This window comes from Argentina silus, assembly GCF_951799395.1.
Source record: "Argentina silus genome assembly, chromosome: Y".
In the NCBI taxonomy this organism is placed as follows: Eukaryota; Metazoa; Chordata; class Actinopteri; order Argentiniformes; family Argentinidae; genus Argentina; species Argentina silus.
In genome coordinates, this window is record NC_139654.1 from 52,409,935 (window position 1) to 52,436,708 (window position 26,774).

A 26,774-nucleotide genomic window follows, 5' to 3' on the forward strand; every position below is an offset into this window, starting at 1 on the left:
CACCTGCCAGGAAGTTATAATGCACCGAGCATGTTGATATTGTTTTTCACATTGTTAAAATTCAATACTTTGTAAGTAGAGCCCTTTCGGGTCTTTTTTGAAGACGCATTCTGAATGTCGGCATTAGGGCCAAAAAGGAGCCCTGCCAGCGCAGATGCATATAGGATGATATTACGATGTCCACGGTCTCTCAAATGTTTGCAGGCAACAAGTCTGATGGATTACAGTTTCTCTTGGCCGATTGGCTACCCTTAGACTACCTTCAAGGAAATACTACACATTGTAAAATAGTGAACTGTCCCTTTAATAATTCCGCGCATATCCATCTCTTTCACTTTATAGTCACGTGATATGAGTCGTTCCGCAACATGTCAGCAGTTTGAAAGGATTCAGTCATGATGTCATGACGCCGGCCAGGGAGGCGTTGTCCATAGCGTCATTCTTCTGGCTGTCCAAGAAACCATAACGGAAATAACTCTAAGTACGTCCTTTTTTACCTTGTCTTTCAGGATAGCGGGGATATTTTAAAATAATATAGTTTTATTGATCCGTTTATTGGGGTAGGTATTTATACTCCAGTTTTTAACATTCATCAAAATGATCAAGAACGGGCACCACGCAACGAATGAGCCGGGGAGATCACCCGGCGCCAAGCCGGAGGACTCGGCGTGCAGTCCAGAGAAGAGGCGGCGGACTGTCCGGGTGTGGTGTGACGGATGGTGAGTGGAAGCTCATTAGCTAGTTAGCTAACTAGCATAACTTCATTTAATGTTGTCTGTCTTCCAATGTAGTTTATTAAATTGGGTTTTGTTTATTTATCTTGCTGTGGAAGTTTGTGCATAACAACCATTGCCAAACTTCAATAATTGACAGCTAGCCGTCTGTACACGACTAATCGTGACATTGTAAATCTATTATTGAATTATAACAATACATTGTTATAATTTAGCAACGCTACATGTCGAGTTACTTGTAGCTGTCTATGAGTTTGAAGTGTAGGTCAGTGTCAGTGGTGTTTACCACATTGGTTATGATAGATAGTCCCCGAGGGGAAATTAAGGCATTACAGCAGCTCACATCACAAACAACAAAATAAAGAGACAATCAAGTAATAGAATACAATAGACATCAGAAACATTATATACAGTTTGAACAGTCTAGTATGATTTAACATCCCCCAGCCTGACACTGATCACCCCGATCTAGGAGTTGTACAGTCTTATTGTGGCAGGCAGAAAAGATCTCCTATAGTGCTACTTAGTGCAACGTGGTTGTAATAATCTGTTGCCAAAAGAGTTTCTCTGCTCTGCCACAGCCTCCATGATGGCCAGGAGTTTGGTCCTCATCCTCCTATTGGCCACCTCCTTCATAATATCCAGGGTGACACCGAGGACAGAACCAGCTTTTCTAATAAGCTTGTTCAGCCTCTTGGTGTCACCTTCCTTGATGCTGCCCCCCCCCCCCCCAGCAAACCACCACGTACAGCACTGCGCTGGCCACCACCGACTGGTAGAATATGTTCAGCAGAGTCCTGCACACGCCAAAAGACCTGAACCTCCTCAGGAAATAAAGCCGGCCCCACCTGTGTTACCAGTCCAGTCCAGTTTATTGTCCAGGTGCACCCCCCGGTACTTGAAGCTCTGGACCCCCTCCACATCCTCTCCCTGGATGGACACAGGAGACAGGGGGACCCTAGTCCTCCTAAAGTCCACCACCAACTCCTTTGTCTTGCTGATGTTGAGTAGCAGGTGGTTCTGCTCACACCACTCAACAAAACTGTGAGAGGTGTGAATGGGTCCAGACAGGGCAGGGGAAGGGGAGGGGGGCTGGCCTGGTAGCTGAGCAGGGCTGGAGGAGCTGTGGGGAGGAGAAGGAGGACGGAGTGGAGAGTAGTTGGTGGAGCTGGGGGGAAGGAGACAATGAGCCCAATCTGTTGAAGAACTGGTTCAAGTCGTTGGCCCTGTCCAGATCTCCAGATCTTAGCCTGCTTGTAGCCTGCCGGTGATCTTCCTCACGCTGCTCCACATCTCTCTTGTATTGTTGTCCTGCAGGCTGTCCTCCATCTTCTACCTGTAGGTGTCCCTGCTCTCCTTCAGCTTCCTCTGCACCCACTTCAGTTCTTCCTTGTCACCAGACCTGAAGGCTCTCTTCTTGTCGTTGAGGAGGGCCTAGGTCACTTGTAATCCAAGGCTTGTTGTTGGGAAAACATCGCACCCTCCTAGTTGGTACGGTGTTCTCCACACAGAAGTTAATGTAGTCCGAGATGCAATGTGAAAGACCATCAATGTCCTCCCCATGTGACTCACAGAGAACTTCCCAGTCTGTTGTCTCAAATCAGAACTGCATGATAATGTTGGGGAATATCAGTTTAAATTCTGCTCATGGTACAATGTTTATTGGCTAATGTCGTCTGACAAGTTCCTCAATTGAGATTGGTTTATGACTACTTGAACCTATACTGTTCATGAACCTGTACTTTGGATGGTGCCCCCATTGAGCATGTCCCTGCTTATGAATACCTGGGCATTTGGTTTGACAAAGACTTGATATTCAGAAAACACACATTAAAATGTAAGATTTAAGGTGGGCTTCTTTTATAGGAATAGATCTTGCCTTTCCATGAACTGCGGAAAGCAGATTGTGCAATCAACTTTCATGCCAGTGCTTGATTACGGTGATGTCATCAACCAAAATGCAGCAACCAATACTCATAAATCTTTGGATGCCATCTACCATAGCGCCCTTCGCGTTATCACAGGTGATAGTTTCATACTCATCATTGCATACTTTATCAAAAGGTTGGCTGGACCTCATTAAAGTCCCGTAGATCTCTTCATTACTCCCTTTTTGTGTATAAAACCCTACTGCATAAACTCTTGGCTTACCTAACCTTGTTATTGAAATTTAAGAAAATCAATTACCTAACTTGTTCTCAAAGTTGGTTAACTCTTGAAGTTTCTTGGGTCTCCACCGAATTGGGTAAATCCGAGAACAATCTTCAGAAACCAACGTTTCAGTTGGTTTAAAGTTTTGATTGAGGACCTCTTTTTTGAAAACTGTTTTTTTTCTTGATTGTGTTTTATTATATTGTAATTTTGTATGTGTATTATGTATTGTTGTAAACTGTATGCAGGGCTCCCTTGTAAAAGAGACATTGGTCTCAATGGGACTCCCAGCTAAAATAAAGGTTAAATAAAAAAATAAATAAAAAAAACTGGGGCCTAAAGTTCTCCCTGATTATCAATTAGACAAAAACGTATACAATTTCCCTTGGTCATAATGCAGTGTTTTGCGTTGTAGAAAGATCATAGTCTATACAGAATAGTGTAGAATGCAATTTAGTTATGTCTTACATGGATGAGGTAGTGGTGGATAAAGTGGACAAAGTGGTTACTTTGTAGTCCATCTGTATGATGACAGAATAATAGAGGGAACTTGTTCTGCCAGTGACCCATTTTTGATATTGATGGAGGACAGTTTAGTGTAAAAGGACCCATGAGGATCAACATGTGAAATTCATCAGAGCATATCAAACTGGGTGTCAAATGAAATTAGTTGATCGTAAAATAACTCAGATTGCTCTTCAGGTAGCTCATCACCATGTCTCTTCTCATAGTTGTACAGCTCAGCCACTGCAATGATCTGTCACTGCAATGAGCCCCTCCTGCAAACAAGGCAATCTTAGATTCCACACCCCAAAGGCTCTCTCCAATAGGCCTCCTGCGTGGAAGTGACTGAAGTTGTATCTCCTTTCTGCCTGGGTTTGGAGATTAGATTTAAACTAAGATTTAAAACCAGGTGCAACATGATTAATAGATAAACCCTGATTTTAATCCGGTTTAACAGTTATGTTGGTGCTCCCTAAGTGGTTGAAGCTGGTCATTCTGTGACCGACATGGTATCGGCATTACTGATTGAATTGGCTACATTCACTTATTGTACAGGTTGTACAGAATCTAAAAGGGTTCCTCGGTTGTCCCTGTGGGAGAAAAAAAGCTGTGGGAAATCATATAGTAGTTACAAATCACCGCATCAAGATCCTCACCACACTGCATCAACATCCTCATCTCATGCTCCAGTAAATGGAGACGTCATTGTTGTTGAGTACAGTGGGGAAAGCAAAGCCAGCAAATAACAGACATATGGAGAGCAAGTAACTTCCATTGAGAATGATGACAGACATGTTGCACACTTCTACAAAAAGGACATCAAGGGATTTATCTTTGTCGTGAAAGAACACACTAACGCATATGGTGTGGTGTCCCTAAGACACATGATTCCTAGGATATATATATATGCCCCACAAAAAAAAATAACCGTGAAAAAAAAAAAAAAAGAAGAGAAAAAAGTCTTGATAAGGATGACGAGCCCCATCTGCCTCAGAATGACCTGTTGTTACTTATTTACTTATCGTTGCCTCAAGAATAGAGCTAGTTGTCTCTCTCTGGATTAGGGCGGTGGGGTGGGGCGGGCTCTGTGACACACTCTCTCTCTCTGGATGAGGGCAGTGGGGTGGGGCGGGCTCTGTGACACACTCTCTCTCTCTCTGGATTAGGGCAGTGGGGTGGGGCGGGCTCTGTGACACACTCTCTCTCTCTCAATAATTCATATTATTGACATTAACTACTGCAGTTGCTAACTAATCTTGGAACCCAGAATTTAATCTCTCGATTGAGAAGTCGGTCACAATGTCCCTCCTCTTGTTTACAATCCGATTTGCTCTAATCTATAATCATCACTTGAGTATATATGATTATGAATAAACGTTGTTGAGATGAATATGGTAAAATAAGCTCTAAACATGGTCATGGTCACCGTCTTGTATGAGGCAACAGCAAACTGACACCTCTCTGTACCCAGTCACCATGCGACAGGTGCTTGGGGGGGCATTACTATAAATGTCAGAGGGGGAAGCGCACGGACGCTCTGTCTCACACACACACATCAGGCCCCATTCCCCTCAGCCTCAGGAAGCTGGTAGCTTGTTTAATGGCATACCAGTAGAGTGGTTATAAATAACTAACATAGTAGAGAGGTGCAGAAACAACAGGGACTTGTTTAGTTGTTTAGGGGGCTTGTTCAGTTGTTTAGGGGACTTGTTCAGTTGTTTAGGGGACTTGTTTAGGGGGCTTGTTTAGTTGTTTAGGGGGCATTGAGACAGAAACAACAAGGTTGTGTAGGTGGCACTGAGACAGAGAGGATCTTCATATGGTGTTCTGAGTGAGGATGGGTCAGCAGAGTGCCGGGAATCATCTCTGTGCCTTTTTGTTTCTGGACCCAAAAATGCTGGGTCCTCCATTCTATCCTCGATTTGGATGGTGGTTAACTGAACCACTATCCATCAGCAGTGACAATCATTTTGGAATTAGAGTTTAAAACAAATACAAGTAATTTTACTTGTAACAAAAGTCTACTCTTCTGCGCATGTATGATAGATGACTAAATAAGTAATCACACCAGAGACAATTCAAATAATTAAATTTAAGATAAACAAATTAAACTAACTAATTAAAACAACACAATATAAATGTTGTGCTTTGCTGCCCTTTGTGGCCTTACTGAAAGTTAATTCATGAATTAATAATTTAATAAGCAAACATTTTTCATAGCAGAAAATCTGTGCATATTCTAAACAACCAAAACATAAAAATTGTACAACCTTGGCACCATATTTTGAAATGCGTTTTTAGAGACCAAAACATAATTGTTCATGTCCATTTTTCCCACCAAATCTCTTCTTGCTACCAATTTATGTTCATATAATGTTTCAAGCCCCTGTGGCAGAGCTGCGTCCACTTCCAAAGTGTGGTAGCAAATGCTGCTCACCAGAATAATCATATGTTCAAATCTGATCAAACTTTATTTATACTGCACATTTATACATTAATGTAACAAAATGTGCTTTACAGGAAAATCCAAGAGGAAAATAGGAACATATTAAAAACAAAATGAGTAAACAGGGAGATATGGAACGTAAAAGCACGGCTAATATTTATTTTAGAAATATAAATAGTTTCTGCGTCCACCAGGTAATCTAACAGGCTGTTCTTGAGGCTGAAAGCCTTGGGTCTACGTCCTGGGCTCTATGTCCTTTGTCCTTGACTTTGGACCAGTTAAAATGATCTACTAGGTACATAGGTCTACCTCAAAAGCATGTCTGTCTTGTATCTGAATGGTGGACAGCCATGAAGTGATTTATAAACCAATCAGATAATTGTTGTATAGTTTGCAGTAGTCCAATTGCTGTTTTGGGTAGACCAGACAGGAGAGTGTTACAATAATCAAGTCTGCTGATGATAAAGCATGCATATGACTCAGTGTAAGCCTTGGCAAACGGCTGCACCCTGGCAGTTCCTCAGGTGGTAGAAAGCTATTGGTCACATTTTGGGCTTTAACATTTAGCTCAGGTTTTCACTTTTCACAAGATGATGTGAAACCAAATGACACTACTCAGCACGACTTGGCTCTGTAAAAGCGAGCTGGACTGGCCGGCTAACCATACTGTATCTGGTACCATCTGCAAAAAGCTATGGGCTAGTTTTTTTTAGTTTTTAGTCTTTGATATACTCACACATAAAGAAACCACAATAAAATTGAAGTAGAAAAGTGTTTTAGGTGAGATACTGTAAAAAAACAAACATGGGCTCATAAAACCTCACCATAACTGAACCATTATTTGAAAAGAAAGCAAGATGATTGTATATGGTGCTGGCTGTACTCTGCAAAGACCACGGTTCAGGTCTGCATGACAGTGTGAAAGACCACCAGTAGAGGAATGCTACACTATGCTCTCAGGGTAGAGTAGAACCTGGAGTCTTCACCTTCTAGTCAGCTCTCTGGGGATGAGGGATAATTCCCCATGTAATCTCAGAGCTGGTGCTAATGTCATTAACACACAGAACAAGGGACAGTGACACAGATACAGCCCTAGACTGAGACATGAGCTCTGGCACCTTTTCTTAGGGATGAATAAGTATCATATAATGAATCGTTTTGATAAACATGCTCGTACATCATGTATGGCTGTAAATGGAAGTTCACAAACAAGTTGAAGTTGGCGTATCTCAAGTTAGTCAGACAGTGAAAGACAAACTCTATCACCCCAGGCGGTAGGGGTGCATGGAAGGGGAGAATACGGATGAAGTTCCTCCATGTCTATTTGATTAGTAGATACAGTAGAAGTGGCTATGGGTATCAGTAGGTGACCTTCTTAACACCTTTAAAGACTTTTTCTAGTTGATATTTTCTTCAATGCTTGTCCATAAATGATAACCAGAAGTCAAAACCTTTGCTTATCCCTATTCTTATGATGGAAGGTGGTTGATAAATGTATTTCTGACTTAATTTCCCCAAAAATATAGACTGTTAGCTTTCATTTGACTCCCAATTTGATATGCTCTGATGGTTTTCACACTTTGGTCCTTTTACCTTCCCTGTAACTACACAATCAAATTGATTTTAATAGTGCTTTTTACAACTACACTTTTACACTAAGTGCCAAGGATAAGGGTGCCAGAACAATTTTACATGTTGTCTCCCTGTAGTTCGCCACGTTACGAACTGCAGAATGTAAACAAACTGGAGATCATACAGTGCCTTCGGAAAGTATTCAGACCCCTTCACTTTCATTTTGTTGTGTTATAGACTCAATGGATTAAATTAAAAGAATTTACCATCACAATGACAAACCGAAAACAGGTTTTTAGAAATTTCAGTAAATTTATTAAAATTAAAATACAGAAATACCTCATGTACATAAGTATTTGCTATGACACTCTTATAATTGGCTAAAATGCAAAAATGTCATCAACAAATCACTCAGTAAGTTGAATTGAGTCCATCTTAATGCAAGGATAATAGTTCATGTAATTTTGGAAATAATATCATTGTTTTTATAGGGTCTCTGATTTGCATAGGAATCAATTACACACTTTTATTATACATCAACATGTTTCTTAGGGAATGTTCATAATTGTTTTTCTCAACTTCTCATAACTCACTCTTGGCCTCTTTGTCCTATCCTAACTTGTTAAGTTCTTTCTTTATTTGCTATGGAAATTTACCATAAATACTTTCTGAAGGCGCTGTATACGGGGCAGGACTAGAAAGCCCAGCTGTGGAAATTCAAACAGACTTGTTTATGAGGCTCGAAGCACCGGACTTTGAGCACTGGCTGGTCACTAGTAAGCCTTCGCACGCACTGGCACCGGTGTTGAAAAGCGGCTATTCGGGCCTTATCTTACTATCACATCAACACACATACACACATGCTAATTTTGGCCTAGAGATTCAGGTGTAGCCTCTCTGAACTCAATTCCGTGTGAGTGTGTAGAAGTTCTGTTTGGGTTTGTTTTTAAGATATGTCTTATGTTAATAGTAGATACTGTAGATCGTCCCTTCAGGTCCTCTAGTATGTCTCACACTGATGACTATGACATCACCCACTTGTGTTGTCTCTCACTGTCCCACAGTTATGACATGGTTCACTACGGCCACTCCAACCAGCTGAGACAGGCCAAGGCCATGGGAGACTACCTTATCGTAGGTGTGCATACGGATGGTGAGTACTAGACACATACAGACTTTCCTTCTCTCTCGCCTGCTACTTTTCTGTTCACACACTCTTTTCTCAAATCACACACACATTTTCATCCTTATCGGCCAATGGGTGGAATCCCACTCCCCGTTACACACACACACACACACGACTTGATTTGCAAGTATGTCATTACCATTTCATCACTCTCTCCCACCCTCTGTTCCCTCTCCCCTCTTCTCGGCCCTCTCTCCACCCATTCATCCCTCTCTCTCCCTCTCACCTCCATTTTCCCTCTCTCCTTTTCACTCTGCTTCCCTTCCCTCTTGCTCTCTCCATTTCCGTCTCCCTCACCCCCCCCCCCCCCCCCCCCCCATCTCCATCCCCCTCTAGGAGAGATCTCGAAGCACAAGGGCCCTCCTGTCTTCACCCAGGCTGAGCGTTACAAGATGGTGCGGGCCATCAAGTGGGTGGATGAGATCGTGGAGGGGGCGCCGTACGTCACCACGTTGGAGACCCTGGACAAGTACAACAGTGACTTCTGCGTGCACGGAGGTGAGGGTGCCACCTGCTGCTTGGGAGAGGATTGTGATATGCGAATAAGAACAAATTTGGAAGGAGAGTCTCCTTAAAAAATACATTTAAAAAAATAGATACTGGACTTTAAAGGTCCAGTATGTAACATTCAAGCTTTCTAAAAGCTTCCTAATGGTTGTAGTGATTATGTTTAATTGGTAGTGATCAGAGAATGAGATCCCTTGAAAGAAATATTTCATTTACGAACGCTGTTTTGGAAAAAGCGTTTTCTAAAATGGAGTGTCCTACCCGACACTCGGTTTCCATATAAACATGTTTTTACTGCCAGGGGTGTTCTAAGGGAGTGGACTCTCCCCTGGATTTTCGCCTTTTTGTCTGTGGTGGCTGCATCTTCGAATCATGCACACATGCAGAAACACAATAGCTAATGTATGACACTACAAGTCTATTTCAGGGGTTATAATATTATTCGGGAGGATGGGTTCTCTGTTAAGGTATCCTTGTCTTCCTTGACAATAGTTGTGTTGGCGATGTGTGCCCTTAAGCCTAGGGATCTATTTGGCTTCCTTCCTGTATTTGTCTCGTGATGACAAACTGGTGTTCTAGCATGGCCAACTGCGAAAGATACCAATGCTCGAACAAAGCTGTTTTTATGAATACAAATATTTTGCCAAAAATGCTTGCATTGTCGTAAAAGATTATGAGATAATATCAGATGATATGATTATTATAACAATTTGATGCTTCTCCAGGCAATGTGAATATTGTCGGACTTCTGAATCCTTGTAGAATCCTTTTCTGGAACACGCATACAGATGTACGCTGCTGTTGATGATGTTGTCAGAGGGTTGATGATGATGGCATTTTTGTTTAGATGACATCACCCTGACTGTGGACGGTAAGGACACGTACGCAGAGGTGAAGCGGGAGAGCCGTTATCGGGAGTGTAAACGTACACAGGGGGTCTCCACCACGGACCTGGTGGGACGCATGCTGCTCATGACCAAAACCCACCACAGTAACATTGTGAGTAACCTTTATGCCTGTTGTGTTTGTGGTGTATGTACTGATCATGCATATAGAAGTCAAGTATATCGCCTCTCATCACATGTCCATGCCATTACTCCCCTGTATGTGATTCAGATTTTATTCAGTAAACATTCCTAACTCTGACTCATCTTTATCGTGTAATGTAAGAACACAACAGTGTTTATTTGTACTAGGTGGTGGTGATGTTGTGTATGTGTGTTTACTTTGCTCAGAATTTGCAGAATTTGACTTTTTCTCTACGCTTTTTCTGTCTCTGTTTTTACAGGACAATTCAGATTACCAGCAACACACAGACAACTTTGGAAAGGTAAATATTACTGCTTATACTCAAGTATTCGTGTCGCTTAGAGTTCATACTTAAATTTGCTGTCGGTGTGTAATCTGCAACTTGTGTGTGTCGCTCATTGGCTACCTACTGAGCAGCAAGGACAACTTTCTCAGTGAGTGGACTAACGTGGTGGAAGTCGACCGAATCGACCGCAGCCTTCGGGTACAAAAAAAAAAGCATATACAGTGAGGCAAAACAAGCTGCAAAAACTTTTAAAAATGTTAAATGTTGTTTAAAAACAGCTGCAAACTGTAAAGCACCCTTTTCGTTTCACGTAAAATGTGAGTGGCTCAGCTGGTTGGCCCACTTAACAATCACTCGTTTTCATGTACATTTCCAAACAAAATACTAGTTTCAAGGTCATGTAACTAAGAAATACGCTGTAGAAAAACGTGTATGTTATTGACTGATTTATTGTTTCAGTCTTGTGCGCCAGACGTGTTGGCATGCTGTCTGGAGGCTTATTGTCTTCAAACTGAGTAGACAGATGGAGGAGGGGGGGGACCTGCACATGCAGGAAATCAGCCTGTCGTTATTCGTCTTCCGAATATATCGCCAACATCTCCCAGACACAAAATCAGTTGTCACGTGCTTGCCGATGTTAGCTGTCTGCATTAGCTATAGATATTTATTTAGATTTATAGAGGGTGCAATCTCCATTTGTCAGTAGAGATGTCTGTAGAAGACCCTCCCAGGAAGATTATTTTCTCCCTTCTCAAGGTTCTCAAAAGCTGGATGCATTATTTCCAGACGTATGTCTAGGAGTAGTCTACACATTAAGACTATTTGGGAGTAGTCTACACATTAAGCAATGGGGAGGGAGGGAGGAGAACTTCCCCTTGTGGACGCGAGGCAAAACCATGCACATGGTACCTTTTAATACATTAGGTATGATGGTAAAAGTATATCTTTAATACGTTAGGTATGATGGTAAAAGTATATCTTGCAGTGGATTTCTTTGGCCACAGGAGGGCACTATACTACCTTTCAGTAGCTCTGGTCTGAAATGCTGGAAATGACTCTTTTTTTTTTAGGGGGAACATTTAGCCTGCTTCTAACATTGAGGGGACATGTCTGGACGTAGGTATCCAGTGTGCAAGCGCTGGAGGCATGAACACGGTTGCTAAATCGGCCTTAAAACCAGAACTAGAAAGATGGCAACGTACAGGAAGGGGACATTTTCGGCTGATGCGCTTTTGAGAAAATCCTATTGTAATCGATAGGGAGACATTATTGTAGCTTTGTCTAGTGATAATAAGTCTATGGGTGAAACGTTCAGAACGTTGGAAAGTACGACATTTTGGACATTAGACCTAATTTCTACATACCTAAGTAGACTTATCCAGATACTTCTGCTCATATTCGTGTTCCTTTTTTTCACTTCAACATTTGTGTTCTTGAGCAACTTTGCTGCAGTTTGGGGCAAGCATTTAGCCAAACATTTAGCATCCTCCGCCCTGAGTATATGTACTTGTATGTAAAATATCTTACAATATGTGTATCGATATTAAAACACTTTTATATTTTCGCTATTATAGGCGAATAATTCTAATGAACAGAGAACACTTCCTGGTTCGGAAGTCATTTCCACTTCACTGCAGTGTGCAAAGCAGTCCAATGGGCCTTCCACTCTAGGCAATGTCTTTATCTACACCACAATCTCACAATCTCTTTAAGTATCCCCTTTATTCTCCATGTTTAATTCTATTTGAATGATCTGTTACAGTATTATTCGAGATTTGCCGTTGCAACATAAAAATGTTCTTCCCTTTTCCCCAAAGTGTGCTCTCCTCTAAATGGATTGAGAAGCATTAGGTTGGTTTCACCAATGCAATGCTTTTAATCCAACTCTTTTAAATCCATGAGAGGAAGTGAATAAGTGCACAGTTCAGGTAGTAGAAGTGGGACACATCCTTTTATGGCATTTAGCAGACATCTTGTCTCTCTATCAGGTCACTAGTCTTTCTCTCGACACTAGGTCCCCCGAAAAATCTGCTAAGCCCATCCCTTCGCTTCTCCACTTCTGTTCTCTCTAACTTCTGTTCTTCTTCAGCATGCTTTTTGTTTATATACCTTGTTGGTTGGTCGTGATGCCAAAGAAATGTGATGAAACCAAATCAAATTTTTGCTGGCCAAATCAAAACATGAAGATTGTCAAGGAATTTTTCAACCGTGTTTCCATTTGAAGTCCTGAAAAATACCCACATGTTGTTTTATTTTCTCTTTGAATCTCAGAGATGCAAAGGAGTCTTACTAGGCATTAAGTAGCTCGTAGCTTGACTGAACCAACCTCTCCCTATGTGTTCTGCCCAGGGTCCAAAAGGCCACAGTCCATGGACTGGCGTGTCTCAGTTCCTCCAGACGTCCCAAAAGATCATCCAGTTTGCCTCGGGGAAGGAGCCCCAGCCTGGGGACACCATCATCTATGTGGCTGGGGCCTTCGACCTCTTCCGTATCCTACTGTACCCTAAAGAGGGGAATGGCTGTGTATGTGTGGAGGCTGGTGGAGGTAGAAATCGGAGGACAGGCTCATAATTCCATTCCATGCATTACAATGAGCCCATCCTCCGATTTCTACCCGCACCAGCCTCCACTGGTGTGTATGTGTCAGCGATTTGATTATGTGAGTTGGTGTAAGTGTGGGTGAGAGTGTGTGTATGTGCGTGCGTGAGTTGATAAACTCTCTCTTCAAATGGAAATATCCTGTGATATTTGCTAGCTTTTCAGTGGCGTAGCTGGTTAACATCGGGTGTTCCAGTGGCTGGTGACGTGTGGTGGCAATACAGGTTTGAGACTTGTGCCAGGAAGCGATACCATTTGTGGCAGCGTAACGCCTGTTACACACACACACACACACACACACACACACACACACACACACGATTTGAGGTAGTATACAACGTTGTTTGAGCCCAGAAAAATAGTGTCTATAGTGTTTCAGTGAGTGTGTTGCTGCCTTAACCACCTCCTGTTAGACATTGGTCATGTTGACTTCTTGGAAACTGTCTACAAACAGGCAGAGAGGCCCTACGTCATTGTGGGCCTGCACTTTGACCAGGTAAACTCTCTCTCTCTCTCTCTCACACACACACACACACACACACACACACACACACACACACACACACACACACACAATGTGCTAACATCCTATAATCATTTACATTGCACAGTTTGTACTTTGTATATGGTCATTTATAGTACGGCTCCCTGTGCTTTACAGTCCTGTAGCTGTTCAACCAGACTACCTTAGTCCTGTATAGAGCTGTTCAACCAGACTACCTTAGTCCTGTATGGAGCTGTTCAACCAGACTACCTTAGTCCTGTATGGAGCTGTTCAACCAGACTACCTTAGTCCTGTATGGAGCTGTTCAACCAGGGCCTCGTCTCCCAACAGCTGTGTTCATCGTTAGAGGCCGTGTTAGAGGCCAGGTTAGAGTGTGTATTAGAGGCCAGGTTAGAGCATGTGCTCGAGGCCAGGTTAGAGGCTGTGTTAGTGCATCGCAAGAGTATCTGGGTTTTTTTTTGGGCTGTTTCCCAAAACACAACTAACTTTGCACCAGACATATAGCAGCAATGTGCATCGCTAGATTTCTGCCCATCCGAGTCCCTTTACACCCACAACATGCCTATGAAACATAGTCCCTCTACACCACAACATGCCTATGAAACATAGTCTACACCACAACATGCCTATGAAACATAGTCCCTCAACACCACAACATGCCTATGAAACATAGTCCCTCTACACCACAACATGCCTATGAAACATAATCCCTTTACACCCACAACATGCCTATTAAACATAGTCTCTTTACACCACAACATGCCTATCAAACATACATTTACACCACAACATGCCTATCAAACATAGAATTCCTATGTTTATTCGCCTCCCTACGCTCATCTAGGTCACTTTGATCAAGTTTGCAGATTGTCTTTGCAAACAAGCATATTGGAAGGATAACTAATCAATAAGCTGTTTTGAAATCTGCAAATATAATTATGTTATTATAGATTTTGTTATTATAGACTTATAGATTTCATAATTATTTCAAATTTGATCTTGTGCCCATCAAAGTAAACCAAATCTGTTTAATATTATAGGCTAGTAGGCTAAACATTCAGACAAGTTTCACAAGAATTGAGTAATTCTATCGCTATCCAAAAATAAGGGCTGTCTCTATTGGCTTAAACTATGAACTAGATACTTATATGAAACATGAGAACCTAAACCATGAACTTAAAACAACCATTCAAGTCAGGAATATGTGATAGACATGCAGTAAGGTCTCAATATATGTTTTTTCGCTGATACATTTAGTTGTTTATTCAGCAATCCGCAGCAAGGCATCTAACACTTATCTCAAATCACTCCACACCGAACACCACTGCTAGTGCAAGATCTGCCGACGTCAGCACACGGCCTATCCTCTGTAGAAAAGGAGAATGTGGTTCTAAAACACTTCTAGACATGACGGGCAGCGGGAAAACCTCACTCCCCCACTGTCCGTCTGTCTGTCAGACAGACATGTCTGGTAAAGAAAGCAGTAGGATGAAGTTCTCTTGACACTGATCTAAGGTCCTGAAGGAAAGGAGGCCATGTTAGAGTATTGGAACACAGCCATGGGGTTGGTTTAGGGTAAGATCTGAGCCTGTTACCTTTAATCCATGTCTGATGTTTGTGTGATCCAGGAAGTGAATCGCTACAAAGGGAAGAACTACCCCATCATGAATGTCCACGAGAGAACCCTCAGTGTCCTGGCCTGCAGGGTGAGTGACCACACACACAATGTATGCACGCTCACACCCGTATGTACACATACAGATTGTCACACACAAGGCTTTCCCTAGCGGAATATCCACCTCCTGCCACACACACACACACACACACACACACACACACACACACACACACACGATAAAGGGTGAACAGGGAGCTCAACTATTCAGCTCTGATCATCAGACCAGCCAGAGGCTAGAACAAAGACCCTCTGTGCTCCAGCACAAACAGTTTTAATACTCATCATTGCATCCTTTACCAAAAGGTCGGCTGGACCTAGTTAAGGTTCTGTAGATCTCTTCATCAGAACATAAGTTACCAAACTTGTTCTCAGAGTTGGTTAACTCTTGAGGTTCCTCGGGTCTCCACCCAATTTGGCAAATCCGCTTTTAGTTTTGGTGCACCTCACTGCTGGAATAATGTACAGAGTACATTACAGTTGGTTGTTTTGGTGTTGCTCGGATGAAACATTTTGATCGAGGACCTCTTTGTTGAAAAATGTATTTTTGTAATTGTAAATAATGTGTATGCAGGACTCCCTGGTAAAATAGACCTTGGTCTCAATGGGACTCCCTGTTAAATAAAGATTAAATAAAGTGTGTGCGTGCTTGCACGTGTTTGTGCTTAAAATGGGCATTCTGGGATTCAAACAATAACAAATAGTCTTCCCACCACTTTGTTTGGTAAACAACTGAGGGATGGGGCTAGAGAAATGTAACCAGGGGGTGCTATGGATGCAAAGAATGACCATCCATGAGACCGTGTTTTGAAGCTTTCGTGTTTGTTTACAATTACATGGTTTCCAAACACTGGAGTAAAACAAGCTTATATTTTGGGTTCTGATCGGGTGAGACAGTTGAACTAAGTTCATGAGGCATTTATAAGGTATATTCTTCAACTAATTAATAACTAAAGGATGTTCCACCCAATTAAATGTGTTTCCTGGTTTGACCCTCACCTTGGCTGTAGTTAATTAGTCCAGACAGTTTTTAGTTAGTACATATTTTGCCTCCTTAGATACTGAGTACGCATATTTTGGCCCCATTCATTCTGGAAATATATCCAAAACACTTTGAAGTCACTACAAACCAACTAATATTATGACAGAATCCCTCTCTGAATACTTTGTCTGTATTATATTTTTGAAAAGTCACTTTACTACGCTGTAATCCACTTTAGCATTTTGTTACCATGACAACGGAATGCAAAAGTGGATTACAGCGTAACAAGATGATGTTTCAGAAAGATAATGCAGACAAAGTATTCAGAGAGATCATAATATGATTTGGATTGGAGTGTCTGCAAGGTGTTTTTGATTTATTTCCAGAATGAATGGGGCCCAAAATATGCTCTAAGGAAGCCTGCGTGCAGCCAATTGGGTGGAACATCCCTTTAAACGTAGGCTCAACCAGGAAGACTGATCTGAATGTGATTTCACCTTGTTAACCAATATCCAATGGGCTCAAAACATGAGACTATCTAAATAGCTTCGTACTGCCTGTCATTCTCTTGCTGCCTTTCCTAATCCGGTCACGTCTGCAAAAGCAAAAAATGGTACCCCCTGTCACAACTATTATGCAATGTCTGCTTAAAACCTCCCCACAAATACACAGCTAGTCAGAGCGCAACCAAGACAAAGCCATTACACAACACGCAAACAACCTCATACTGGACATCCCACAAGATGAAATCTTAACAATGCTTTGCATGTGTCAAATCAGTTGTATTGTATCTGAGTTTGACATCCCAACTTGGTAGAACTGTATTATTTCATAATGTGTTACTTCATGTCTCTCTTCTCTCACCCCCCCCCCTTTCCCACTCTCTCTTCCTCTCCAGTATGTTTCGGAGGTAGTGATCGGAGCGCCGTATGCTGTGGGCAAGGACCTGCTAGACCATTTCAAGGTAAAAAGGGTTGCCTTAAAAAAACTCCAAGACCAAAGGGTAGTTGGTCTAGAGGTAAGAGATGTTGACCATTAACCTGACAGGTGGTGTAGCAGATGGGTGTAGTGGATGGATGTGTTCAGCATTGTGCAGTGTAGTGGAAGGGTGTGGTTAGCATTGTGCAGTGTAGTGGAAGGGTGTGGTTAGCATTGTGCAGTGTAGCGGATGGGTGTGGTTATCATCACACAGTGTAGCGGATGGGTATGGTTAGCATCATGCAGTGTAGCGGATAGGTGTGATTAGCATCATGTAGTGTAGCAGAGGGGTGTGGTTAGGATGAGCATGGCTAGCATCGCAGTGATTTTACCCACCTGAAGTTTCGCCCTCAATGGACAATAAACCTTACTTAACCCAAATAGTTTCATGGACTCTGCATTTTGGCTTAGAATGTGATATGTGTTTGTGTGTTGTCTGGGAAGGCTGAGAGCAGAGTAGAAGACACATTTCCATGTTAACAGATGGACAAATAAACTACAGTCGTGGTCAGAAGTTTACATACACTTGTAAAGAACATGTATGTCATGGCAGTCTTGAGTTTCCAATCATTTCTACAACTCTTATTTTTCTGTGATGGATTGATTGGAGCACATACTTCTTTGTCACAAAAAACATTCATGAAGTTTGGTTCTTTTATGAATTTATTATGGGTCTTCTGAAAATGTGACAAAATCTGCTGGGTCAAAAATATACATACAGCAATGCTAATATTTGGTTAAATGTCCCTTGGCCATTTTCACCTCAATTAGACGCTTTTGGTAGCCATCCACAAGCTTCTGGCAAGCTTCTGGTTGAATCTTTGACCACTCCTCTTGACAGAATCGGTGCAGTTCAACTAAATTCGTTGGCTTTCTGCCACGGACTTGTTTCTTCAGCACACTCCACATGTTCTCGATGGGGTTTAAGTCAGGACTTTGTGAAGGCCATTCTAAGACCTTAATTCTAGCCTGATTTAGCCATTCCTTTACCACGTTTGATGTGTGTTTGGGGTCATTGTCCTGATGGAACACCCAACTACGTCCAAGACCCAACCTTCTGGCTGATAATTTTATGTTTTCCTGAAGAATTTGGAGGTAATCCTCCTTCTTCATTATTCCATTTACTTTCTGTAAAGCACCAGTTCCACTGGCAGCAAAACAGGCCCAGAGCATAATACTACCACCACCATGCTTGACGGTAGGTATGGTGTTCTTGGGGTGAAAGGCCTCACCTTCTCTCCTCCAAACATATTTCTGGTCATTGTGGCCAAATAGCTCAATTTTTGTTTCATCTGACCACAGAACTTTCCTCCAGAAGGCCTTTTCTTTGTCCATGTGATCAGCAGCAAACTTCAGTCGAGCCTTAAGGTGCCGCTTCTGGACAACGGCTTCCTTCTTGCACGGCAGCCTCTCAGCCCATGGCGATGTAAAACACGCTTGACTGTGGACACTGACACCTGTGTTCCAGCAGCTTCTAATTCATGGCAGACCTGCTTTTTGGTGGTTCTTGGTTGACTCTTGACCATCCAATTTTCCCTCAGCAGCAGGTGATAGCTTGCATTTTCTTCTGGATCGTGGCAGTGACACAACTGTGCTATGCATTTTATGCTTACAAACAATTGTTTGCACAGTTGATCTTGGGACCTGTAGCTGCTTTGAAATGGCTCCAAGTGACTTTCCTGACTTGTTCAAGTCAATGATGCGCTTTTTCAGATCCGTGCTGAGCTCCTTAGACTTTCCCATTGTAGTGTTTTTGGCTGAGTGTAATGAGTGTATCAAACGAGCCCTTTTTAAATGGGCTGAAATAAGTCACCAGCTGAGGTCAATCATAATCACTCATAAGAAGTTAAGAGGCCATGCCACAAAGCAAATTTGATTGACACAACTTTCTACATCACCAAAATTGATAATTCAAGGTGCTGTATGTATATTTTTGACCCAGCAGATTTTGTCACATTTTCAGAAGATCCATAATAAATTCATAAAAGAACCAAACTTCATGAATGTTTTTTGTGACAAAGAAGTATGTGCTCCAATCAATCCATCACAGAAAAATAAGAGTTGATTGGAAACTCAAATGATTGGAAACTCAAGACTGCCATGACACATGTTCTTTACAAGTGTATGTAAACTTCTGACCACAACTGTATTTTATTCTTACTTCACTTTTTGGGAGCATCTATTAGCATATGTCAGTGTAAATGAAGGAAAAAAGTAAAATCTGCACTTTCATTGGCCGGATTGCATCCAAACAGATAGAGATATACCCGTCTTAAAGATGGACCAGTGTTGCTGACTATACGTTGTTTGTTTATATACAACAACATTGTCAGGCCACACCTTTATAAATAGAACCAAAATATTGTTATGACTGTACTGGAGCAATTTTTATTGGGAGCATTTAGGGTTAATGTAATAGGTTCTTCAGAAAAGTTGGAAACATAATTTTTATCCCGACCCGATTGACAAAAAGTGTATCAGCTAGTTGAGTTATAAAGCTAAGAGGAAAAGAAAAAAAAGGGAAATTACCCTCTAGAATGTAGAGTTTCAGCCCAAACCCAACATTATGGGCCGGCCTCGGGATTGGCCTGATTTTCTGACAATTGATTCGGACCAGGCTCCGGTTTGCCCCGACAGAGCTGTGTTTAATTTTTGGGGGATATAATGTTGCATGGCTGTGTGTGAGAACTCTATTTTCTTCTCTCTCTCTCGCTCTCTCGCTCTCTCTCTCGTCAGTGATAGATGTGCAGCAGCACAACCTGTTAAATGTTGTTACTTTCATTTTGGCTATATACAGTGCCCTGCGTAAGTAATGGGACAGTGCATTTTGTTTTCTTTTGGTTCTACACTCCAAAGGTTTGGATTTGAAATCAAACAATTATGAGGTTAAAGTAGAGATTCTCAGCTTTTATTTGATGGCGTTTGTGTACATATTGGTTTCACCATTCAGAAATTACAACACTTTTCTTTATCAATTGTCCATGTTTCAGTGTACCCAAAAGTGTTGGGACATATTTATCAAATGTCCATATTAAGCACTCATGTTTAGTATTTGGTCGACAATCTTTTGCATGCAATAACTGCATAAAGCCTGCGACTCATTGACCCCACCAGACATTGGGTATATTCTCTGGTGATGCTCTACCTGGCCTGTACTGCAGCCATCTTCAGTTGTTGTTTGTTTTGAGGACGTTTTGCCTTCAGTCTCCTTTTCAGAAAATGAAATGCATGTTCAATTGGATTTAAATCTGGAGATTTTTGGACCTGAAAAACTCCCTAGTTGCTATGGCAGTATGTTTGGGGTCATTGTCTTATTGGAGGATGAAGCGCCATCCAATGAATGGCATTTACTTGTATATTTGTGTACACTTCAGAATACATTCTGCTGCTGCCATCAGCAGTTACTTTAGCAATTAAGACAAGTTAGCCAGTTCTAGTGGCAGCAATACATGCCAAAACCATAACACCCCCTCCACCATGTTTCACAGGTGAGGTGGTATACTTCAAATCTTGGTTAGATCCTTTTTTTCTCCAAACTCAATAGCAATAGACAAAGACAATAGACAAAGGCATTTGCCAAGCCTCTCTTATGCCTGCACAAATTATGTGACTGAACACACCTGAAACTCCTGTCAAGCCAATTTTCCAATACTTTTGGTGCTCTGAAATAGGGGGACTATGTATAAAAGGGGTTGTAATTTCTAAATGTTGAAACCAATCTGAAAAAAGACAACATTGAATTAAAGCTGAGAATCTCCACTTTAACCTCATAGTAATGTTTCCAAACTGTCGGAGTATAGAGCTAAAAGAAGACGAAATGCTTCCTCTTTCCAATACTTATGGAGGACACTGCACTCAGCGAACAGTCTTGTGGCGCAGGAGACCCAGGTTAGAAACCCAGTGGGTCATGTACTGCAGGCGTCTCTAACCTTTGTCTGAATCTGCAGGTGGACCTGGTGTGTCATGGAAAGACTGAGGTGTTTCCAGACAAGGACAGCTCAGATCCTTATGCTGTGAGTACTGTGTGTGTGTGTGTGTGTGTGTGTGTGTGTGTGTGTGTGTGTGTGTGTGTGTGGTAGTGTTATACCTGACTTTGTGTGGGTGTTTCCTGCCTTCTCAGGAGCCTAAGAAGAGGGGGATCTTCCGCACAGTGGACAGCGGGAATGGTCTCACGACAGATGACATTGTCCAGAGAATCATTGAGAATAGGTGAAGGCCTCTCTCACGGTCCTTTCAAAAAGCCTCTTTACATCTCACTTTGTCACTTTAATTCTCTCTCTGCCTCTCTGATTCCTTTTTTTTGCTCTCATCTTCTTTTGCTCTCTCTCATCCTTCCTCTTTTTGTCTTTCTGATTTACATCTTTCTCTTTTTCCCCATCCCTCTCTCTATCTTCTTATCGATCACACTAATTTCCTCTCTCTATCGTTCTCCTTAGACTCCAGTTTGAGGCGAGGAACCAGAAGAAGGAGGCTAAGGAGATGGCGGTGATTGAGGCAATGAAGCGCCAGGAGGAGGGGGGCGAGCAGAGCAGCGGACCAGCTCAGGCAGCACAGTAGGATCCAAACCTGGGGGCTTGGCTACGTTGTTCACGTCATGCCAACCATCATTGGATCAGTCCGGACCCAGGAGCCAAACCACACTCAACTGGTCCGATCATATATACTCATCCTTTATTTTAGAGAGCAGTTTTAGCTATCCTACACAAACATGAACTAAGATACCTTGACTGGACCCAGCCTACCCAAACTGGACCCAACTGGTTCAAACTGGATCAGATTGCAGAGCTGGATTTAATCTAGGAGTTAAGAATCCCCCTTTGCCCTAACCCACTCCCGGGTCATCCTGCTATTCCCTCATTATGTCACACAATTTGTCACTCTGTCTTTTAACCAGTAACATAGGTAATTTGTTTGTAATTGTATGCAACTACACCTACTTTAAAAGTTGTTTTTAAATGGTAAATCATTTTTATTTTACACCACATTGGTTAAACATAGGTTGAAATTTGGGATGTGTTCAGTGGAGTGAAATGTCCTTGTGGAAATATACTGTATACTGCATTTCAAATGTCCATAGAAATGCAGTAGTAGAATGGACAAAGCTCTCTACTCTATGAGAAGAGAATAACGTGTGCTCTCTGATTTTATTTGTATGTTTGTGCAACGCGTGTAAACATGAATAAGCCAACAAAGCTTGACTTTGAGATGTTGGTTGAAGTGTGTTTGTGTGTGTGTAAGGTGTATGTTTGGTCTGTGTAGTAGTGCCTCCGTCTAAACTAATCTAGGGGCTGTGAAATTACCCAACAATTATATTACTCACTTTTATACAGTATCCCATTCGTAGAATATGATTTACCGTATGTAATATGATTCAGGGTTCTGTGAATGTTCTTCCTTTCTTTTTAATGTATTGGTATGAGGCAAATTAATTTAAAACATTTTGTGGGCAATTAACTTTTTCGCATTTGCTGACTGGTTAAACCAAAGGTTTATGTGTGTGTGTTTTCCTTTTCTAAATGAGACTGGAATGTGTTGAATGACGTGTGTGTGGTGGAGGTTATTTGGAATCACACTTGTGATGAGGTAGCTGTTGAGACATTTAAACTGAAGTGTCACCCTCCGATCTTGAGGATGTCCTCTTGGACATATGGTAGATGCCATAGGGGAGGACCCCCGGTTCCAACCCACTTGTGGTGAGCGTGCTTGTGTGCATCAAAAGAAAGTGTGTGTGTACGTGTAACGAATGACAAAATTGACAGTGCATTTATTTGATCACTCCACCCCTCTGTAAGTGAATGTCACTTTCCCACTAAATGTCAGTGACAACTAAGACATAAAATAAAATGCAGTAACTGTCCACAGACTCAGTGTGTTAAACGTTTTCTTTCTAGCAACTGTAGGCTGTTTTTCTATTACATAATAGGCCGAACGCTTGCAGTAAAAAATAAGATTGCTTATGAAAAAGCATTCATCAGTCAATTCTGTGAGAGTTAGCATGCATGGAATGCACGAGTCAACCCATGCATTAGTTTCAGGCTAGTGGCCGATCCTCAAAACATGTCTTTAGTTTAGGAGATACCCCTAACTATCCAAGGTAGAACAAACCGTTGTACAACCATGCTTTATTTAAGCTCTGCAGTGGATTGATCCATGTTACAGTGGCGTTCAATGATGCGCTGCGCTTTTCCGCATCAAACCTCAACCATCAAAGAGAGTTTGAAAAGAAAGCTGGCTTTTGAGTTTGAACAATGATTTCAGTGTCAAGTTTCATTCGTGGACCACATCTCCCCACCCTAAGAACGTGTTCGAGAGGATCAATTTTGAGCAATTGCTTTAAGGGGATAAAATCAGTCAACTTGCTTGAGATATACGAGTTGCAAGATCGAGGCTCAGTTTTTAGAGCGAGGCGCAGAGCTATGCAGTTACTTCTCAGAGGCACTGTTCATGATCAATCAGGAATGTTTTCTTGACACGTGTGTGTACCTGAATCAGGGAAAGCCCTAGGCCTATATGCCATGATGTGGTTGGACATAAACCATTATGGTTTTTGAGAGATCAAGAATTAACGCCCAACGTGAAAACAGACGTCGCTGTCGGGCAGAAGTTGAACAAATAGGACTAAACAGTAAGCAAAACATAATAACAAGAAGAACATAAATACGAGATGGATCAGTAAACAGGGCGTGTTGTCTCAAAGTGAAGTGAAGTTACCAAATCTTCCGCCTCATCACCCACAGTATTAAAGTTTGTGGTTTTCATTTGCCTGTAGCTCCAGACTCGATGCTACCCTTAACATCTCTAACCTTCGACCCACTTGGGCCACTCTTCTGGCTTTGTGAAATCAAATGTCGGTGGTGGGGGAACTTGAAACCGATCCATTTTTGCTTTGCTATACTGTCTCCGTGTCCTGCCGTTAGATGGCTAGCTAGTTTTGGCGCGTTAGCTTCGCTGTTAGCTGGAGTTTAGAATGCAAAAAGTCACTGGAAATGATGTGAGTTCGAGCCGGATATTTGAACCAGCACCTTTTTTGTGTGAACGTTGGCAATTAAGTCGCAAATCCGTTTTTTGTTGTTGTTGTAAAATGAACTAGTGTAAACCTTTCTAATCTGCAAATCCTAATTTCATGCCACCCGCATACAACGTTTGTACATTTCGATTCCACTGAACAATGTAAGTGATATAAGTGCACAAGAAGTCAAAGTGTCCGAACTGGACTGATTTTAACATAGAGCCGTTAGGTGAACGGAGCCAAATGATCCGGTGTCAGGATATCCGATTTGGGAGCACAGATGGCTCGGGTAGAGTTCGGGGGTATTTAATGAAAAAGTCCATTAAATACAGATGCACTCATAATTCTGATTATTGCGCAATATCAAAACCCTGAAATGACAAGCCGCGCAGGCCATCTGAGCACCCCGAACGCTACCCGAGCCTTCTGTGCCCCCGAGTCGGATTTAATCCCTACACCGGATCACTGAAAAGACTCGAAATGCTCATCACGACTTCTCTATGGATGTACATTGGACATAACACAAGGTGTATTGCAACGTCACTTCCCTGCGAAACCAGAAACGAACAATGTAGGAGGGAACTCCTGAACCATCTAGATGGGGAAAGTTTTCACGGGGTGGATTTTATCGTGGCGGTGCGGGTATTTGAAACACACATTAGAGCACTGTGACTTTCAATAAACCTCTTTCACACCGAGGAAACGTTTTTACTAACTTGCTGACAGGGCGGTTGAGGGAGTTTGGGTCGCAAGCTGGGCACTTTGGGTTGGCATCATGTATGTTTTTCACTGCATGAACACAACGACTACTCCGCTCAGGTAACGCACGGACACAGCAGACGCGTTCTATCGGAACCGGTGGAACATTCACTTTTCACGGGTGCTTGAATAATTTATTTTTGTTGTCCCTATCGGATATTTAGCAGCTATTCTTGCCGATATCCGTCACACAACACACACTTTATAATGACATATAAGAGAAGGAAACACACTTGAATCACAAAGATGTTCATGTCGTCTTTTGCTTTGCCGCATTGTTTTGGCCTGTGGACGGAGCGGAGGAGATGAGTGAGATGGGACTGTGTCTCGGATCCCAAGTAACGGAGGAGGGGAAAACAGCGAGGATTCAGAGTGCCAAGATAGACAGGGACCTGTACGAATATGCCAAACGTGAGATGAACGTGGTCAAAATCCTTATGCTGGGTGAGTGAGAAACTTGGATTGCAAAGAACAGAGTGGTCTTTGTGTATGTTCTGCGTGTGAGTTGTTGACAGTTTTGTCGTTGTCAATAACCTAAACTTTTTTGAATAGTTACATAAGTTACCTGTGTTTAAGTGCTGTTTGTTGGCCCAATACATATTCCATCACATCGGCCTAGATGATGGATGAACACCTAACTCCGACGCGACACTACATGTCATTTCATGAGATGGAGTGTCGGAGTGTCGTGGTGGCTTGACGGATAGCATCCTCCTCTATACAGACCTATGGACAGATGGAATGGGAGACTGTTATGTATTAAAATAAAAATAACCCAAGCCATAGTTTGTAAGAAAGTCCTTCGCTCACTCACTCTGATTGTTCCTCTGGCGGTTGTCTTCTTCAGAGGACATCAAGCTTGCCAAATGTGCCTTCCAAAAAAGAAACAAGTGTAAAGTAAAGATGTTGTCCCCCACGAATTATGTATCTATGTTTGGAGTTTTCCACCGTGGGTTTGGGTAATGACGGGTATAAAATTAATGTACTGTATGGTATGGCTATTAACCTTCAGAACCCCAAGCAGTTTCTGGGCGTGTTTTGCTCCTGTCACATTTTTACTCACTGTAGGCTCTTTTTTAACTGCACCTGCAAGTCCTGCAACTCTATGGAAACATCACAATCATGGCTAGAAGTTGGGAGAACTCAAAAATGTATTTTGTGCACAGTTAGAATGTCATAAATCATAAATGAAGAAAAAACGTAAGTTGAATTTCTTTGATAATTTATTTTTCAAAAATTTAAAAAAGATGGAATCTATATACACAACATTTTTCCCACAAGTAACATGCCCACATGCAATACATATTGAACTATTTACTCTGCACATCCACCCTAGAAAGCCATTTCACCATGCAGAGGCACCAGACTCATGCCAGTCACCAAAGCAGTTCCTGTCTAAAATCAGGCACAGTGCCACACCACACTTTCTGCACTTCCATGCAGTCTTTTTTTTTTGTATAGAACACAGGAAAGCCTTCTTTCTGTGGCCCGCATCTGGGTTTATAGCCACAGGGATGCAGTTGTGGATGGTGTAGATGGTCTGGATGGTCTTGATATCTCTCTGTCCTCTCCGCCCTCTTCTCTCTGCTCCAGCCTGCAGTTCAGTCGAATATTCGCTGAATATTGAAAATCCTGCTGAATAATATACAGTTTCTTATACAAAAAAAATACAGTTTCTGACTATGATAAATGGTGTAATTTTGGCGATTTTTTTAAACGTGCCTTTCAAATCCGCCGGTGGGTTGTGGGGTTCAGAGGGTTAAGCAGCCTTTTGGATATTTTGAGAGGCTAGAGAAAATCTCTGATGATGGAGAGTACGTGGATATTTTCAAAACTGTGATAAATGATGCAGA

The 26,774-nt window shown here is 42.0% G+C and overlaps 2 protein-coding genes across 2 annotated transcripts in view; both read left to right on the top strand.

The window, feature by feature from the left end:
- Positions 1-440: 440 nt before the first annotated feature.
- pcyt2 (phosphate cytidylyltransferase 2, ethanolamine) lies at positions 441-23,016 on the top strand. Its single transcript, XM_083696999.1, has 12 exons — positions 441-719; positions 8,472-8,560; positions 8,930-9,091; positions 9,948-10,099; positions 10,389-10,430; positions 12,765-12,903; positions 13,427-13,509; positions 15,147-15,224; positions 17,074-17,139; positions 21,101-21,166; positions 21,274-21,362; positions 21,590-23,016. The coding sequence occupies exons 1-12, from the start codon at positions 598-600 to the stop codon at positions 21,708-21,710; spliced, it is 1,209 nt and encodes a 402-aa protein (XP_083553125.1). The 5' UTR covers positions 441-597; the 3' UTR covers positions 21,711-23,016.
- A 1,732-nt stretch (positions 23,017-24,748) lies between these two features.
- The window catches only part of gnav1 (guanine nucleotide binding protein (G protein) alpha v1), a 41,750-nt gene continuing 39,724 nt past the window's right edge, over positions 24,749-26,774 (top strand). Inside the window, exons 1-2 of the mRNA XM_083696649.1 lie at positions 24,749-24,981; positions 25,224-25,365. Coding sequence (XP_083552775.1) covers positions 25,227-25,365 — 139 coding nt within the window. The 5' untranslated portion in view covers positions 24,749-24,981; positions 25,224-25,226. The remainder of the gene's footprint in view (positions 24,982-25,223; positions 25,366-26,774) is intronic.

Coding starts and splice junctions, on each gene's coding strand:
- pcyt2 (XM_083696999.1), top strand. CDS start 598: ATGATCAAGAACGGGCACCACGCAACGAATGAGCCGGGGAGATCACCC. Junction 10,431..12,764: donor ACACAGACAACTTTGGAAAG/GTAAATATTACT, acceptor TGTTCTGCCCAG/GGTCCAAAAGGCCACAGTCC. Junction 12,904..13,426: donor TGGGGCCTTCGACCTCTTCC/GTATCCTACTGT, acceptor ACCTCCTGTTAG/ACATTGGTCATGTTGACTTC.